Source organism: Cottoperca gobio, chromosome 6 (assembly GCF_900634415.1).
Source record: "Cottoperca gobio chromosome 6, fCotGob3.1, whole genome shotgun sequence".
Classification (NCBI taxonomy): Eukaryota; Metazoa; Chordata; class Actinopteri; order Perciformes; family Bovichtidae; genus Cottoperca; species Cottoperca gobio.
The window spans coordinates 11,261,838-11,280,187 of record NC_041360.1 but is presented as its reverse complement, the minus strand read 5'-3'; the positions used below and the strand labels follow the sequence as shown (position 1 = coordinate 11,280,187).

Below are 18,350 nucleotides of genomic sequence, written 5' to 3'. Positions count from 1 at the left end.
ATACCAAAACAATGGACCAACAGTCCCACCTGTAGCCCCATGGAGAAGAAAGGATCAGCACAATTCCCTCAATTAAAAAAAACTGTCTTCATAAATTGAAGTGTGAAACCACACACGCTTCTAAGAACACATTTACATTTTTTAAATCTAAACCCAGATTCACCCGGCCAACATTGTGGGAAGTGCCATTCTTCTCAGCCTCCACCCTCTCTCACAGACAGACAGACAGACAGACAGACAGACAGAGAGAGACAGACAGACAGACAGAGACAGAGAGAGACAGAGACAGAGAGAGAGAGAGAGAGAGAAAGAGAGAGAGAGAGAGAGACAGACAGAGCGAGAGAGAAAGAGAGAGAGAGAGAGAGACAGACAGAGCGAGAGAGAGAGAGAGAGACAGAGAGAGAGACAGAGAAAGAGAGAGAGAGAGAGAGAGAGAGAGAGAGAGAGAGAGAGAGACCAACATTGTGGGAAGTGCCATTCTTCTCAGCCTCCACCCTCTCTCACAGACACACAGAGAGAGACAGACAGACAGACAGACAGACAGACAGACAGAGACAGAGACAGACAGACAGAGAGGCAGTAGGCGGTAATGACTCGGTGCTTTGCGTGATACATATGATAATGTGTTCTGGACGTATTTATGATAAAGCGTCCATTTAAAGAAATGTGAAATAGAGGCTGCAGTATAGCAATTGGTAAATGGATGACCTTAGTTCTGAGAAAGACATTACAGGTTTAGGATAGGTGGAGAAAAGCAGAAGTAGGTGGGTCAGAAAAATAAACTATTGCATGTTTTCAGATAACAAACAGTACTCTTTTACACCGAGGTTGTTGAATATTAATTACCATGTTAATATGAGCACATTTGGCCATCAGATGATGCTTCATAATATAAAGAATGTCTAGTTTATGACAGCTATGGTCCTATTATGGACCAAGGAAGCTGGAACGCATGCTGGGATAGATTCCAGCCCTTATTAGCTGGAGGTGGAATGATAACAGGTTAATGATGAAGTATAGTGATGCTATTTGAAGTGTAGTTCTGACATCAAAGACATTTTTATATTTATATTTATATGGATCAATATTCTTGACAACTATTTTCTGGACATAGGGCATACTTTATTTAAAATGTATTTGGGTAAACTTAAATCCTTGAAGCTAAGGAGTATATACAGGAAATTGTACACCCAATATATATCAGTGGGGTTGGACTAAATATTAGAAATACCTAAATTGCAGATTGCAACACCATAAACTGCAGCCACCACATTGACCAAGACGTTGAAACAAGAGAATATTGGAAGATCTTGATTCTACATAGTCTTGGATGACATTTTAATAAAATGCTGCTCTGTATCTCTGTCCTTCATATGTGCTCTACTTTTTTTCTTCTTCTTCTTCTTCTTCCCTCACCTGTATCTCACTGCTCACTGCCTCTGATCGGTCTTGACAGCTGTCCTTCCCCTACCTTGCCCTACAAACACACATACACAAACAAAAAGCAAACATTACTGAGCAAGTGCAGCACCAGGGGCCTATCTCACGAAGCAGGATTACACATTTAGCTGGTAAAACCCAACGCTTCTCTCTTTACTTCAGTCTGTGTTCTTACTCAGCTTTGTAGGAGTTAACTTACAGGTTTTATTCGGCAAAGTTTAGTTATGCTGCTGTATGAAACAGGCTCCAGGAAGTCACAAACAACCTTGCAAAACAGCACATTGATTCTGTTTTATGTTGCACAGCTATGACGGGTTGAGGGAGCTGTGGAAAAGTCACGAAGCATCTGGAGAAAATGAAGAGTTGGGGGACATAATAAAATATCAACAGATAAGGGGTGAGAGAGAGACGTGCTCCTTTGACAGACCGGTGCTGTTGCACCGATAGCTCTTTCATTTTAAAATGACCACATGCCAATACAACAATGTTAAAACTAAGGCATTAGGTAAGTGTTTTCTTTTTGCCTTCTGCATGTCTGCCAAAGCTTCCCCCTCCACTCTTGGCTGCCTTTTCTGAAAGCTTGATGTTTTTTTGTGCTTCCAACTTCCATGCACAGGCTTTTCTAAACTGTGGAAACACAATGTAGGTAAACCGTTTAGCTCACAGTGTGCGTCACAGTTTATTCCACTACAATCCCTGTGTAGAGAAAGAACAAATCAAAGTTCCCATTAGCAGCCACATATTGTATTTATATCAAGTGCTTATTCTAATGAATTGCAAGTCAATGAGCCTTTTAATTGTTTTGTGTTGTATGCAGTGCAAGATGATGTCTCTTATTGTTCGGCAGTTTAATGCAGTGAAAGATTTTTTTAATAAGTCCGATGACCATTGTCGTGTGGTTCAATAGCATAAGATTATGTATGGTTGGATGTGATCTTGTGCGGCAAAACAATTAATAAATCATAGCCAAAACTCCAATCAGAATTATACATTTGTTAGGATTAAATGGCCTCTGTAAACACAGGTTCAGTTGTAATCATTACATCATCCATCAGTATAGTTTAAGCAAATCTCATGCCAAGGCAAGTTTGAATTTGCCAGTGAAATGTTTTTATTGAGTCATCCTTTCAGTTTATAGTCTCCAACTAAATCTTTTCTGGCGGCAACCTTTCTATAAAGAAAGAGCAATCCTCTTCAAAACAGCTCAAAAACTTTGCCAAAAACCGCATCGTCATCCATATAGAGTGAATGCTGGAGGCTTACAGTAATTGGAACGTGGTTTATGGTTATTTATTGTATGCCATTCAAACCAGTTACAGTAAACAATTGTATGCCAAATACTGCTTGTCTGAAGCCCAGCTCAATAGCCTCTTTAGATCTCTAAACAGAGAACAGCTTGTTTTTCCTCATCTCTCCAGACATCAAATCCAGCTCCTTTGTCTCTGTTCCTTATGGAGGGTAAGGAAGGACGTGTACAGAAGGGGGAAGCAGACATCATAATTAGAAACTGTTAAAATTCACACTTTGTTTACTCTTCCTGCTGAACCTTTTCCTTTGTTCAAATAATAAATAGGCCAACATCATTGTTCAGCCTCGTGGCTGTCACTCACTTTACTGTAATTTCTTATAAAAATGTATGCATGACCAATAATATGCATTTGTTTTACTAGTCACTGGGAAAACAGGATTGGATTTTGTGAAATAGGCCTAGTATTGCTTGAGTTTCATTCCTTCTAATCTCCAGGTCCAGATATTGTCATTATTGTTATTATAACTTAAATTGATAACAATCATATAAATCACGGCAAATAATCACCGTTTTTAAACAAAAGACAAATTTGGACATTTTGGAAATGTGGAATCTTGGGCAAACGGTCACAACACAAGTATTTCAGATCGTCTGAGCCCTGGTCATAATACTGATATAATGTTGTACTGGAACATTGTTTTTATAAAGTCATTGTATATGTCATTGGTTGAGACAAAGTTTGTCTGTTTAATATTCAAAATAATATAAGATTTAAGATTAAACATTAAAGATTTGAAACCCTCTTTTTAATGGTCACACAGCACACATAGTGAAATGTATTCTCTGCTTTTAACCCATTCCTAGTACCAGGAGTCTAGTACTAGGAGCAGTGGGCAGCTCATAGGACAGTGCCCAGGGGAGCAATGGGAGTGGGGGGGAAGGGGGATGTCCGGTGCCTTGCTCAAGGACACCATGACAGGGCAGGAGGTGAACTGGGACCTCTCCAAGTAGCAGTCACACTCCATTTTTTAGGTCTGGTCGGTGACTTGAACCAGCAACCCTACGGCTCACAGTCCAAGCCCCTACTGACTGAGCCACTGCCGGACAATAATAATAGACAATTATAACATTAAAATTGGTTATGAAACACAAATAAATCACTGCATGACTTCACCCACAACATCAATACAACCATGTAATCATAGTACTCCAGTCCAAAATATTTACAATAAGTTGCAATTATGTGTTCTGTTTATTCTTATTTATTTGTAATTATCATTTTACATTTGCATTTTTATGTTGTGCTTTGGCCACTGTATCTTAAATGTATTCAATTAGGACGAAAAAAGGAAACCAGTATGGCAATGGTTTCCTGTTACCATCTTTGTTCGTGTCAGGGAAAAGCAGATAAACTAGAAAGTAAGAAAGAAAACCTTTTAGCTACTTAATTGCACACTGAACGGAATATTATTGATCGGGAAGGATTTCGGAAATGTCTGCAGTGTTGTCAAACAACCTTACACGGTTTTTAAAGTTTAGTCTTCTCCTAGTTTTGATTGTTTTTAAAGCAGCAGCTCAACCATGACTCAAATGTAGCTAGCATTAGCTTAAATGCAAATGTGAGTACCCGGGACAGACTCTGCTCACATGAGGTTCATGGTGATATTTTTCATTTTTTTCTAAATGTATTTCGAGTAATTATATAATTTTAACCTTAAAAAAGATAACAGAACTTGTAAATCGTTGTTCTTTCATTTATTTTGAGATGTAAGGTGAGCGTTAGCTAAGCTAGCTTTAACCTTACTTACCTGTAACGTTATCTTGAATGACTTAATCAATTAACGTTAGTTTACAGCTGGGGGGTAAAGTTAAACAAACATAGCGTTACAATTAGCGTTTATTAACATAAAATAATACAAATATATTTATAATATATAAATATCGACACAACTACTTATTTATCTAACGTTACAACTGTAAAAAGAATATTTTCCCTCTAACGTTACCTGCCGGTGAGGAGTTTCACCGTCTGGAGGGCTTGTGAAACGGGCTTTCTCTCTCCAGCCTCTGTGTGTCTCTGCCGTTCTCGTACACACCGGAGACTACAAGCAAGCAGGAAGTAGAAAAAAAAAAAAACACACAGCAGCTCATGAAAATAAGGAAGTAAACGCTGTCGGGTCGAAGCTGGAGTCCCTTTTATGCTATAAAGTGAAAGTAGACCAGTCGACAGCTCAGTAATAGAATTCAAGGCACAACAGCTGTGCTAAGGAAGTTAGCCGTCAAGCTAATTCCTCCACTTTATCTCAAAACAAGCCTTAGACAGGAACAAAAACAGAGAGGGGAGGAAGACACAGACGAGTAAGTACACTGCAGTAAGTTGCAAACTGTTAAACCCCACAGGATGAGGCAGAAAATGCCAGTGCGTGTTTGTGTGAGGAAGTACTCTGTATGAATGTGTGAGCCAGAGAGAGAGAAGTAGCAGAGAGAGCTGTGCTAAAAGAGGGGGGAGGGGGGGGGGTTCTCTGCATTACAGCACGTTTTCTTCCGGTTGTTTGTGTCAGCAGTGGGGAAAGAGTACACATACATAGCCTAGGAGAGGAAGGCTCCAAGGAAAAAAAGATGACTTCTCTTTGTGTGCGTGTGTGTGTGTGTGTTCTGTTTACAAGGTATGCACCTCTCTCTTCACTCTTTCAGCTTCACTCCCGCAGAGTGAATTGGATTTGAGGGTGTGAGGGCATAAAGACAAAAAAGAACAAAACATATTAAGGTCAGGGTATGATGACATTAAAGAGAAAGGTGAGAAAAGAGGACCGTCAGTGTTTGGTCATGCCGAGGGTATAGTACTCAGCACTTTTGGTTTTGTTAGTCAGTAAACAAAGTGAGTGTGTTTGCACACAAGGACAGTTCAGTGACTGCACATGGGGTCTTCGTGTTTATTGTCCTTGCAAAATGATGGGGGTTTTTGTGTAGCTTGTGTGACAGTGTTGCTCTGGATGCTGTTTCCTATAGTCTTTACCTCCCTCCATACATCCTCTGTTAGCATTATATCAGAGGGGATTAGTCTGGAGGATCTTGGACTTTCCCCTGTGCAAATATGAGAGCTGTTCACAGAAGGTCACAGCTATTAATAACCTGTCCTCTTCTCTGTGTGTCTCCTATAAGACTTTTATCCCCAGAATAATTATCAGCCACCATGGACCACAAAGGGGAACCCCAGGAAGGAGCTATGGGGCTGAAACACGAGGAGCTACCGCAGATGGACGGGTCATGTGATGCGTGCGAGCCTGACGAGGCCCAACTGGCCACACAAGTGTGCCACACCTGCAGCTTTGCCTTCTGCTCTCTCCATGCTGACAGACACGCCAGCAGCACACATCATCCCATAATGCCTTACAATCACGAGGGGACACAGGCTAATGGACTTGGCACCAACAGAGACTTCAGAGTTGCAGATGGAGCTGAGGATGAGGCTAGTGCGGAGAGGGCAGCTGGGATGGGTGCGAATCAGGAGATGGCGCTACTCGGAGAGGCAATGGCTAAAGGCGATGAGGGTGGTGATGCTGGGGAAAGAGAAGCAGCCCAGAATGGTCTGCAGCTGGAGGCTGAGCTGGGCGACGGAGCTGAGGGCGCAGAAGCAGGGCAGGAGGCTGCGGCCGCCGGAGAGGCTGGGAAGAGGGACACTGTGACGGTAGAGAGACTGCGCTGCAAGGAGCATGAGCAGGAAGGCTCCCTCTACTGTAAACCAGATGAGAAGATTATCTGTGTGGTGTGTGCCGTGCAGGGTGAGCACCGTGACCATGAGATCATCACCCTGCATGAGGCCTACATGTGGCAGAAGGTGAGTCACCCACTTAGAACATGACAGGTGTGTATATATGGTAGAACAGCACTGCGTGATTTATTGTATGCTCTCTATTGTGCTTAATCACAACATCTGAGGCTCTGAAATGTAACATAAAGTATTCAAAACTTTGTCTATCTGGTTTGCATTTTAAATTCACTTATGTAGTATCTCAATAGCTTTAGGCCGTGTAGTCTTTAAGTCAACTTGCCAGGGTTCTGTAAGGGCTCTGTGTATTACTTTAAACATAGTAATGTCTCATGATCACGCACATAACCTCATTAATAAATTGATTCAATTACACAGCCTCATTAATAATTTGCTATGAAAATTGTGAAATGGAAATGAAACATATATCCCAATGTCCGTTTGGCTTGATGCCAGTTCACCCCTTTCTTCATTTCCCAGATGGCTTTTTGCTTCAGGCATATTTAATAGGTCCAGGGAGTCATCACTCATTGAGTGCAGCATTGCAGTTGGTCCAGTAAGATGGGCCAATGCTGTGCTGGATTTTGAGAATAACTCCACCATCGCTCAGTTCTGCAGAGCACAGTGTTTGTGATGATTATAGAACCCGATGTTATCAGCACACTGAACACATTCAGACTGTGTTATTGCACAGAGGACCAATTAACAGGGCTATGATACTATCAGAAACCAGGACTTAGTTTTGGATTAATATTTTCAACAGTCAAGGGTTTTGTTTGTGGACACTAAAATAAACTGAATCACAAAACCGATGCATTTAGCTACAGTAGAAATGATACACATGGTGTGATAATTTACAGAACATGAGTTGTGTCCTCTACCCTGTGGCTGCACATCTGAAAAAATACAAAACGGAGCAGCACACTTAACTGGCTTACTCTTGCATCATGGACACATATGGAATGGATTGATGAGAGACAAATGGGGTCACACACACACGCACACACCACACACACCATTGCATGTCAAACTATATGCAAAATTGTAGTATGTATAATAATATATATACTATTAAATATATATATATATATATATATATATATATATATATATATATAGTAATATGGTCATATTTGCTTTTGTGAATGGGCCCAGACTTTCTCTGTATAAAGTTATGATCTGATAAGTAAAGCATAGTTTAATGTGGTGCTCTTCTAAATGATTAGTGGAATAATGAAGTAATAATGGTGATATACTGTGTTTGTCTGCACCACCTGCAGAGCAGGCAAGGTTATGACCTGCTGGGCTGTACACAACAGATGTCTGAGAAGATCAAGACCAAGTGGACCAACCCTGAGGTGAGTTCAAACTCCTGCACACAGAACACTGAGTTGAATCTTAATGTGAGTTACACAGTCAGGGCCATTTTTAGAAAAACCCGCTCAAAGGATTTGCACTCAACTGTTCTCATTAAGAAATTAGCTCTTATCAAATGGAATGAGAATTTATCTGCTGCAATAAAAGTTTGACTTGACCTCCTTGCACAGAATGACAGCAGTCTCAGTCAGCCTGATACATTAACACTGCAGACCCTGTAGTTTCCTAACTACCTAAGTCCAGTTTGGAGAGTTAACAATCTGATTTAAAGACCATGAATTTATGATTATTATTTTTTGCTCCATCTCCGGAAAGCTAAATGAGTATTTTTATCAAATAGGTTAAGTCTTATGGAATATAGCATCCTCAATCAGTCAGTTTCGTAGGTTTCTGAAAAAAGTAAGATTCTAATCTCTTAAAGCTCATATCAGGGGAATGGAATATAATGCGGAAAAGAGCAGGAAATGATTTGGGAAGCATGTTGTTGCTTCAGTCCTTGGTAAGGTTTAAAACATGGAGCGCAATAACAGAGCAACACAAAAAAGAGCCATTACTCATTTCTAATTCATCGGGTACAACAGTAAGCACTGCAGTGGTATAGAGACTGCAGCGGTGAAGCAGTCGAGAATGAGATAAAGAGGGATTAGAAAGATTATGTCATAAAGGCAGTGGGTAGTAAACATGAGAGCCAATTATTTCAATCCATATATTTATTATGCTGGCCCATTCACAGATCACAGACCTTTTTACAGATATAATTCTAGTGTAGCAGTGATGGCATCATTGTGAGAAGACTGAGTCATGTCATTGTCAGGCTTCAGATGATGTCAGCCTTTTTGACCCACACTCAAGTCGGAAGTTTTTTTTTCAAAGTGACTCGATTTAGTCATTGTCATCTTTAAAACGGAGAGGAATACAAAATGCCCTCGAGCTGTTTTTGAAACCCTTGTTGAATTTTTTTAAGTTGACAAAAAATCCTTGTATTCAATCTAGGATCTAGAAGGTGGATGTAGTGTTTTCTACACTGTAACATTTTAAGTGGTTTCTAATCTCTTTTTACTCATCCATAAATGACTTGGACAAAATATTAAAGACGCCTTTCAATACGGTGTAGCCCAATACAACACTAATACTCATTACATCTCATTAATCTTACAACTCATTAATCAATACGAATGGCTCATTTCCACTGCATGGTTCGGCTTAACTCACTTTTCGTACCAGGTCCTTTTCTCCATTATTTTCAACGCCACACTCGCAGAATCCATTCATCGACACTGTCTGCACTTCACAACTGTACGGCGTAGTTTGCGGGCTGACATTTCTTTTAAATCTGTGTCGACCGTCGACTCAGGTGATCCCAAAAAAGGTACCTTACCTTACCAAAGAAAAGCAAGTCGAGTTGAGTAGAGCCGTGCTGTACCAATTTATATCACAGGGCTGTTGTATTTGACTGCATTTCAGTGTACTGATATTTAACTTTTTCTGTTCACTCTTAATTAGACACACACACACGCACACACTCTCGCACATGCCTCTAAGCTTTACGTTAGTTTTATACTGATGGCACTTGTGCAGCGTTGTGCAAAAACACATTCCATTGTAGTTATTGAAAGATGGGAAAGTGACAAGAATTTGTTTGTGCCACCCACATTGTCTCAGTCAGTCGTGTGAAACGAAGACATGAACCCTATTTCAGCATTTTTCTCTAACCTTCACCTGGTTGCGGTCTGAAAAGCAGTGTGCCTAGGTCTTTTCACATTTCTCTTGATATCAACCAAAACAAAGGCTGCAAATGGAATTTTCATGACAAGTCAACCTTGAAAACAGTGGCTGTTCTTCCATTACAGACGCCATAGCAGGGCCAAGTTCTGCCACTGAAAATAAAACTTGACTGCAGACAGTTATGTGTTATGCAGCGAGAGATGTAACAGTGAGCGACAGGATCAGGTCTCAGCTATGGACTCGGCTACTTGCTGTCGACCGCGGCTGCACCTGCTCTCTCAACCAACCCCTGCAACGCCTGTTCTGCCTTGTGCTCTGCTGAAAGTACTGTGTCTGAACCCAGCAGAGAGCCGTGGCACACGGGAGCATTGCTCAGTACCTGCAGAGATGTGACCCAAGCACAGTGGCATTATGTAGAAGGTTAATTTGACTGGCCTGCGAGTGGTAACACTTTTACTGGCAGCTGGCACCCCACCCGAGTTCATGTCGATTATCATACTGAAATATCAATGCTGCCCCAAGGACTTCCTGGACATTTAGTCTGTGCTGCTCCACTGTAGAGGTGCAGTGTGCTTGGTGAAAAACCATTTACCTGCTCACTCATAGGCCAGTGTTAGAGACCATTATGTGGATTTGTCAGCGTGTCCTCTCTGCACTCTTAAATGTCAACGTTTCTTATTATGCATGACAGGCAACCATCAGAGTGACTGCTCCTGGTGAGGAAAGTTGTGTGTGTGCGTGTGAGAGAGAGAGAGAGAGAGAGAGAGAAGAGAGAGAAAAGAGAAAGACAGACATAAGTTGGAGGAGCTTAAGTTGCGGGGTATCGACTTCCTTAAGGACTTCGGAGAGGAAGAGGTGTGAACAGCTGGCAGTGAAGAGGTGAAGGGTGAATGGAAAGATTTAACCCTTTAGCTGGTGTTTTTCTTATTAAATCTAGCCTGCTTAATTATGTACTTTGCTGCAGGTGTAGGGATTTTAATCTCTCAAAGCTCATATCTCCATTCTCCACAGGGGAATGGAATATAATGCAAGAAAAACAGTGATGAGGCTGCATACATACTAATGGGGAACCAGAGGCGTAACATAACATGAAGGGCATGGATTGCTGTCTATCAGCGTGCGTTATCCATCGTCAAAGGGCTGGAAATGATACGTGGAGCATGTTGTGGCTTCAGAGCAGGACAGCAGCAGGTAGTCAGCATATTTATCTCGTTCTCATGTTTTATTTACTCACTCTCTGCCGGGCAGGGTGTCATCTAGGACGCACGCCGCCCGTGGAGCCACTCTCTGCAGCTACAGAGAGTGGAGTCGGATATCTGAAAAGCAGCATGTCAACATCAACCCAATCACAAATGTGTATGTGTGTGCAGTAGCTACATCCATTTTCCCTGCCTCATAAAACCTACAAGAGCAGCAGACACATTAAAGCTGTCTTACGGAGCCGTGGCTGAGGAACAGTCGGGAGAGGCATGAAAAGACTTGGCTGCTGCTGTTAGGTTTATTCATCCTGCTTTTTCTTGTCCTTCTCTACCTCTTCCTTTTCTTCCTCCTCCCCCTCTTCCTCTCTCTGCCCCCCTCTCCCATTGCTCCTAAAGGCTGTCGTTCCCTTTCTATCTCCACTCACAGCATTTTAATTGAATTACTCCGTATCATTCCCGAGAAGGTTGCTTGGCTGACATTGCCTCACTCCAAACTAATAAAAAGGTGCTGGATATTGAAACTCTGCTATTTATAAAAGCAAAGGCCTTCTGTCTCATTTTCCCTCTCTCCTCTTTTAACTTCCCTTACTTCCACACTTTATATTACTTCTGAAAAGCTGCTGTTTTTCAAATGAACTTGTATGGCTGTGTTGTGTTAGAGGTTTAATTGGAGAATCTAATTTATGGAAGAGATAGGTAGAGAGCGTGAGAGAGTAGTGTTCACTTGGAGCGGGGCCACTATTGCCATGGGCAAGGACAGTTCAACGCCATTTACACCTAATGTTCTGTTAATGCTTTTTAAGCCTTTTTTAAAAAGCATCACACAAAACAGACTTCTGAACAAGCGGCAGGGCTGGCTCTGAACTCAAAGAACGTTAACCATTTGAACTCTTGTGCTCCAAAAATGTTCCCTTTTTTTAAGCAGCTTCAAAGTTAGATAAGAACATTCTCGTCTCTCTATGCCAATCTAAAAAAATATATTCTGCATCTGCATTTTTCATCACTTTATTGAAGCTGCGGGATACTTATATTTTGGTAAATATTTTAGTTCAAGATAGCACTATTTAGTCTGCACCATTTCCTTTGCCATCATTATCTTGTTACTGGGAGTAACACATTTGGTGTCTGTGAAAGCAGTTTTTAACACTGCTATATTTTCAATCTTTTATTTTTGTATTTCTGCAGTTTGTTTCTTATCAGCACTAATGACTAGCACAACCTTTGTTTATAGCCACAGAGTACACTAGTGTGTGAAGCTAATTCTATTTGAGTGTCTCGCTAGATTGTAATCATGTAAAGTGTTAGTGGAAAGTCCAAGCAGAGTTGTATTTTTAGGAAGTCACAGATCCCAACGCTCATGTTTCTGAGGAAACATTTTAAGTCAGGAGTTTTTTAAATGTATTTTTATTTCAACTTTCAGCCTTCCTTTCGCACATCTCCCATATAGTGTTTAGAAATGAATGAAATCAAGCTTCAACAGCATTTTTGTAGACAGGCATTGCGTTGCATATTATGATGATTATGAAGTGATTTAGGCCTTTTTAGCATTTGCTTGACGCACCATCATTCCTGAATTTCTCAGTCTTGTGCAGTGTGCAAAGTGTGCCTGTTCGGAAGGAAGGCTGTATGCTTGGCCTGTGGTATTGCTGAACCTCAAGAGCCGCTCATACAAACAACTTCACACTTGACACTGCACTTTCTTGGGTGCTGAGCAATACACCTGTCATCACATAGTTGTGTCATACACCAGTGAAATACACTAAGCGGTTGCATTCATTTCCAAATGGGCGTATTAGTCGCTTGTATTGACATGACCACCGCAGTTATAAAGTAAAGTGTAGTGTATCCAGCATCCAGCAGCAAAAGTGAACTGCAGTCAATGAGCCGCAGCCTGTAAAGGCCCGCTGCAGACGACACACTCGACTCGTACGCAGAGCCCTGAAGCTCCGCCCACGCTGCTGCACAGAACCTGTTCCCTTGTTTCTTTATTAATATTGAACATTTCGCATGTCCAAATTTCACCAATATCGACACTGCACGTTCTTGGGTCCCCAGCAATGCACCCGCCAAGTGTGAAGTAGATGGGTTGTCAATATATGCAAAGGACACATATAGTTTGATGGGAATGGTATTGCTGAATAATAATAAAAAGTAATAATACAAGCCGTGTTAGAAACAACACCAAAAACAAATTTGGCTTTCCTAATCTGCTTGCCTAACATCCTACCTTTGCTTTAAAAAGAAATTAGGTTTCTTAATCTGCTAGCCTGATTTCCCGCCCTCTCTCTCTCTCTCTCCTCTCCCCCCCACCCCCCCCCCCCCGTCCTTACTCTAACTCTGCCCTTGTAAGCAGCGTGCCGCTGTCTCTTCCGAGGCCTCATTCCGTGGCCTCAGCTTGCAGCAATGCAAATGAAGATTAGCACGCGTGAGTGCTCCTCCCTTACGAGCTGGACAAATTCTCAGAGAAACTCTGTCACTGAGTGAAAGGTCCAAGGGCAGAGGGCTCCTGCTCCACATGCACAAAGAGCACTGATCCAGGATCACGCCTCCCATCTGCCACAGAGGCCACAGGGACTCAATGAGAGGGCAGGGGGCTCTGTGGAAGTCCTGGAGATTGGGAGATATGGTGATGGAATGTGTCAGTGGCAGATAAGATACTAAAGACGATAAGATTTATGTTACAATGCTGTCCGCCCTATTCATGTTGTAGCTTTGCTCTTGGCTGACTTCTTTAGTATTACTTATGCTTATACAAAATAACAAAATAACAAAATATGCAAATGTTTCTTTTAATCAATGCGCATGTACAAACTGACTTATTTGTGTAGGTACAATTATGTTGTGTTAAATGAAATGAGACGGGAGTCATTCATTGTCCTTACACATGTATGTAACTTCGCTAACGTTAGAGAAACATAGCGTGTAAAATTTGCCAACATTAGCTACTGGTCAATTCTTTATTTTAAAGCGGAAGATTGTATAATTTCATACGTTGTATAACTTTGCATCATTGACACTAGCCATTTAAAAGATTTGACTCTTCATCAGTATTCATGATGGTAGGTGAATCCTAACATGGATTTAACCAATGAAGTAATTACTGCTTCTGCTAACTGTTAATGAATTCATACTGTAGATATCATTGAACAAATTGACAGACCGACTCGTTCCACTTGGCTAACTAATGTCTGGTAACGTGGTAGTCTCTGCGGTGAGTCTTGATTACAAAAGAAGTCAAGGAGACAATGGAAAAGGAAGAAGCAAAAACCCTGGGATTCTGGCAGCGAATCAGAGGTACAGTCAAGGGCTTGGCAAAAATTCTCGTCGTCTAGAAAACAGGGCAAAAAGTCAATATTAGGTCACAGACGAGGCCAGTGAAAAAAAAAAAAAGACAATGTGGTAAAGGCTTGAGGGAGACTGAGGCTAAAATAGGATTCCTGACATGGCTTGATAGTGCAGGTGATCTCTGGCAGCGAGCAGCTCTTGAAAGAAGCAGCCACACACCGCTAAGAGCAGAAGTACCAGGACAGGCTGTGACAACTGATAAGAAATGTGACTGCTGAGTAGATGTTGAAGCTTTAAAAATTAGTTTGGATTGTTTGGATTTGCAGGGGTATTAGACTGACATTGAATATCTTGATCCATCATGGTGTCCATCGCACCTCAATCGGAGCAAAGTTAGAGCAAGACTCCTCAGACTTAAAAACATGAGCAACAGCTTACGCATTAAATTCTTGTCCCAGTACGAAATGAGGTAGTAAATGCCTTGTCATTTCTTAATGTGTTTTTTAAGTGTTCACTGCTCACGTTTAAATTGATGAGTCTTCTAAAAGATTTAATCAGCCTGTATTGTAATTTAGTAGGAGTTATTATATTTGAGCACTCTCTTCTATTGCTTTGTGTGTTAAAGTAAAACAATTTCCAAAGGCATAGGAAGATAGATTTGGAAAATGATGCTTTATTCGCGCCGATCTTTCACATTCACAGACATTCTTCACTTGAGTATCTGGACATGGCTCCTTATTCATCAGACATATATTCAGGTTATTGATTTTTGGTGAAGCGAAAAGAGAAAACAAATCTTTGCTTTCCAATTAGATGTTAACTAAGTCCCTCCGTCTTATTCAGAATGAACTATGTGCACGGTTTTGTCTGCTCAAACACAGAAAGTAAAAAAAAAAAAAAGGTATTTCTAGCGCTGGGTTTAATGGCCAATTTGGAGAATCTTGATTGCTTGTGCCAAAATGGCATGCACAGGATAAAACGTTGGGCCCCCAGGGGCCGTGGCTCTGCCGACCTCAGTAAAGACGGATGATTCCTTGCTTCACTGGAGTGAGGGAGGCAGAGGGGAAACTAGATGGAGAGGAAGAGAGTGAAAGTTCTGCTCAAGGGAAGAGGAGACTCCGAGCAGCTGATGTTCATAGGTTATAACATATTCAGGAGCAGAGATCATGACGAGGGGCTTTGGGGAGTTTTACCTCATGACAGCATCTGTGTTGGAGGAGGAGCCATCTCAGTAGGGAGGCATCTGTTAATTGAGGTGTTTTTTAACGTAATGAGTCATAGCTAAAGAGAGCTTCATCGGGAGAAAAGGGAAATGGATTAAAAGGGGTGTCTCAGTGAGCCGCTCAGTTGCCTTGAAAGCCAAACAGATGGCTTGCTGTGGTAGAAAGAGCCTCTAAGGTCTCTATCTACAGATGGGATGCATGGAGTTCAGCTTCAGGGGATCTGCCTCATGCTATCAATTAGCTATTGCATGACAAGACCAGTGGGCTTATTAAAATAGTATTCACATGTCAAAGTAAAAGACAGAAGTCTGCGTGACCCTTATACTGCAGTATTTCTCTATTTTGCTGTCTTTACTTTCTTGTTTTTGAGTTTAATGTCGATCTCCAATTCTCTGTTTTCTGAGTTTATCTCAATGTTTCATACCTACACTGAAGTCCATTCGGGTTAATTTGAAACGGCAGCCAAGTTTCCATCTTGGTAACTTGTGGACTTCCTCTACTTAATATTGGCCAGTTCAGTCGTTCACTCACGCTCTCCTGCCGCTGTCTCCTGTATCTCATCTACATATCTTAGATGTCAATAGAGGAGCTTGAGGCCTATGTGAACAGCCAGTTTGACGAGCTCCGCAGACTGGTGCGTCTGGAGGAGAAGAGGACCCTTCATCTGGTGGACCTCAAAGAAGCGTTCCTGACGGCATCCGCTGCTGAGAAAATCGCCGAGATCTCCGTCCAAACCGAGCGCCTGCAGGAAGAGATGGCCAACATCACACACCAGCTGTGCCTGCTGGAACAGGCGGAGGGGTTAGGCCCTGCGGTGGCAGCACAGGCTCTCGCAGCAGCACCCGCACACAGAATGCCGGTGAGAAGAACCTTGCTTTCTTATTATACTTATTCTGCTTCTTAAATGACTTTAGTACAATCAGCAGTGTGTATCTGACAGTCACAGTGAGTGTATGTAGAAAGGTTAGCAAGTTAATAATGTTACAGAAGCCCAGTGTGACTGACATACAGCATGCCGTAGTTTAATTAGTGTGATCTTTAAAGCTTCGGCAATTTGGCTTCTGCAAAAACACATCATTTCACCTTCTTGTCTTCATTTTGTTGTTTTAGATAAGCTGCAGTCTCATACAGTAGACTTCATTAGTCTGAAGTAGTAAAAGGTGTTGGCCCTGTCACACAGTGCCGTATGGCAGAAGCGTATGCTGGCGCATATATAAATGAGCATATACAACGTATATGAACATATACAGAGCCTATTGATAGCGTATCACGTACTTATACAAAACGTATCGCAGCGTATGGCCAACGTATTTGATGAATGCCCAACAGATGCATAACGCATTCCTAGCGTATTCCTTCGGCGTATGGTGGAAACGTATATCGGCAATACGCTGGTGTACGTTGTTGAACGCTGAGGCTGTGAAAGGTTTTTGAACATGCTCAAAAAATGTAGGTTCTGTATACGTTCATATACGTTGTATTCATTTTCATTACGTTTCTGCCATACGGAACTGTGTGACGGGGCCTTAAGCTATGGCCCGCTGAGTCTAAGGTGACTTTGTGGAAGTTATTAATGGGTAAGTTACAATCTATCTTAAAGGTTGAATGTGTCATTTATGCCAGAATTTCAACTTAAACAATGAACTAAGAGGTAACAGTGTTGACGTTGTGTCAAAGACGTCTATGTGTTGTGTTGCAGAGATATCTAATGAAGTTAGCATGCTAACTGACAGTTCTGTTCCGTCCAGTCTTGTAATACCACTTGTTCCTCTAGAGGCGATAGTGAGTCACTGTAGCTCCAGTCTGCTCTCAGTAGAAGAAGTATAGCTGCCTGACTCACTTGTAAATATTACAGCCATGTTCGTGTCTGTTGTATAGTTTGTTTATTGGATTACATTCAAAGTGGCAGAAACCAGAAAAACCACCCGCACCACCTTCGCTTCGTCCTCACAGCTGCCAGGAGGCTGTTTCATTTAAAATACAATAAGTATGCCAAACTACTACAGCTAAAATACGAACATTAGAGATTGTATGGACCCAGTTTAGAGGTGAAATACTGCCCCTTATTTATTTAGATTTGGTGGCTCGGAATTACACATTAAACCTTTTTAAAGGCAATTATGCACTGGCCAATTATGGGCCATTTTTGCTTCCATACCATGTCTTCTTATCAGACTAGTGGAAAGAAACATCCAAAATAGACATTTAGGTGTTTATTTTAGACCTGTCTATTTGTGTCTGTAGATTTCTGCTAAATTCTCTCGCTTGTTGTACGCCAAAGCTGACACCTTAAATTTAAACTTCATGTCACATGTTACAACCTGCTGAAAGCATTTTGAAAGAACACGAGAAAATGACGTCAATGAATAAATAAAGTAAACTTTAAACACAGAGGTCCAGTGCCGAAGCTGTTACTGAGGTCCGCCTTGTAAAACTGTGCACTATTGCCTTGTCAATAAACAATTACAAACAATTAGCCAGCCAGCAGAAAGCTGTTATGTAGCTGATCATGTGTATCCAACTTTACAGTGCATGCTGTAGTTATCATTTATCATTTAACCTCAACCTGTCTTCATTTACTTGTGATGTGGCCTAACTTAGAAATATTTTGGCTGGTAAGGAGTCGGACCTATGCCTTGCTTAAAGACACCTTAGGCATGGTGGGTGCTTGCAGCCACAGCGGTGTGATCACAGGCCTTCAACTTAAAGTATTATCTTACTAATGACTGTGGCATCTGCTGCATAGTCATTACTGAAAAAAAGAATATGGTAAACAGGTGCCACGATACACAGCTTTGTTCCAAATGAAAGGAGAGACCAGCTGTATTTATTTCGGCGTACATTATTTTCAGAGAAATGCAGTTTTGCTTTCCTGCAGTCAGCCGTGCCAGTGTGATGCAGGTAGTTAGATGGCAATACATCCTGCGCTGTAGGGTGATGAAGCATACGTGTAAGTCTGTTTGTCCTCTGGCTGCAGTAATTGTCAGCTATGAACACAGCAGGTACACTGTTCCTTTGCTTTTTACATACCAGCCCCTTAGTCAGAGTAAGGGTCTCATGCCAAAGTACTGAAGCATATGTGC

General features: G+C 41.6%; 1 protein-coding gene across 3 annotated transcripts in view; it reads left to right on the top strand.

Moving 5' to 3' along the window:
* Positions 1-4,052: 4,052 nt before the first annotated feature.
* The window catches only part of trim44 (tripartite motif containing 44), a 40,461-nt gene continuing 26,163 nt past the window's right edge, over positions 4,053-18,350 (top strand). The window contains exons 1-4 of one of the 3 annotated variants that reach the window (XM_029433124.1): positions 4,053-4,108; positions 5,852-6,527; positions 7,739-7,816; positions 15,842-16,126. In XM_029433124.1, the coding sequence (XP_029288984.1) occupies positions 5,883-6,527; positions 7,739-7,816; positions 15,842-16,126 (1,008 nt within the window). In that variant the 5' untranslated portion in view covers positions 4,053-4,108; positions 5,852-5,882. Of the gene's footprint in view, positions 4,109-4,752; positions 5,048-5,225; positions 5,356-5,851; positions 6,528-7,738; positions 7,817-15,841; positions 16,127-18,350 lie in introns of those variants that run through there. The other 2 variants (XM_029433122.1, XM_029433123.1) reach the window with 2 other exon arrangements.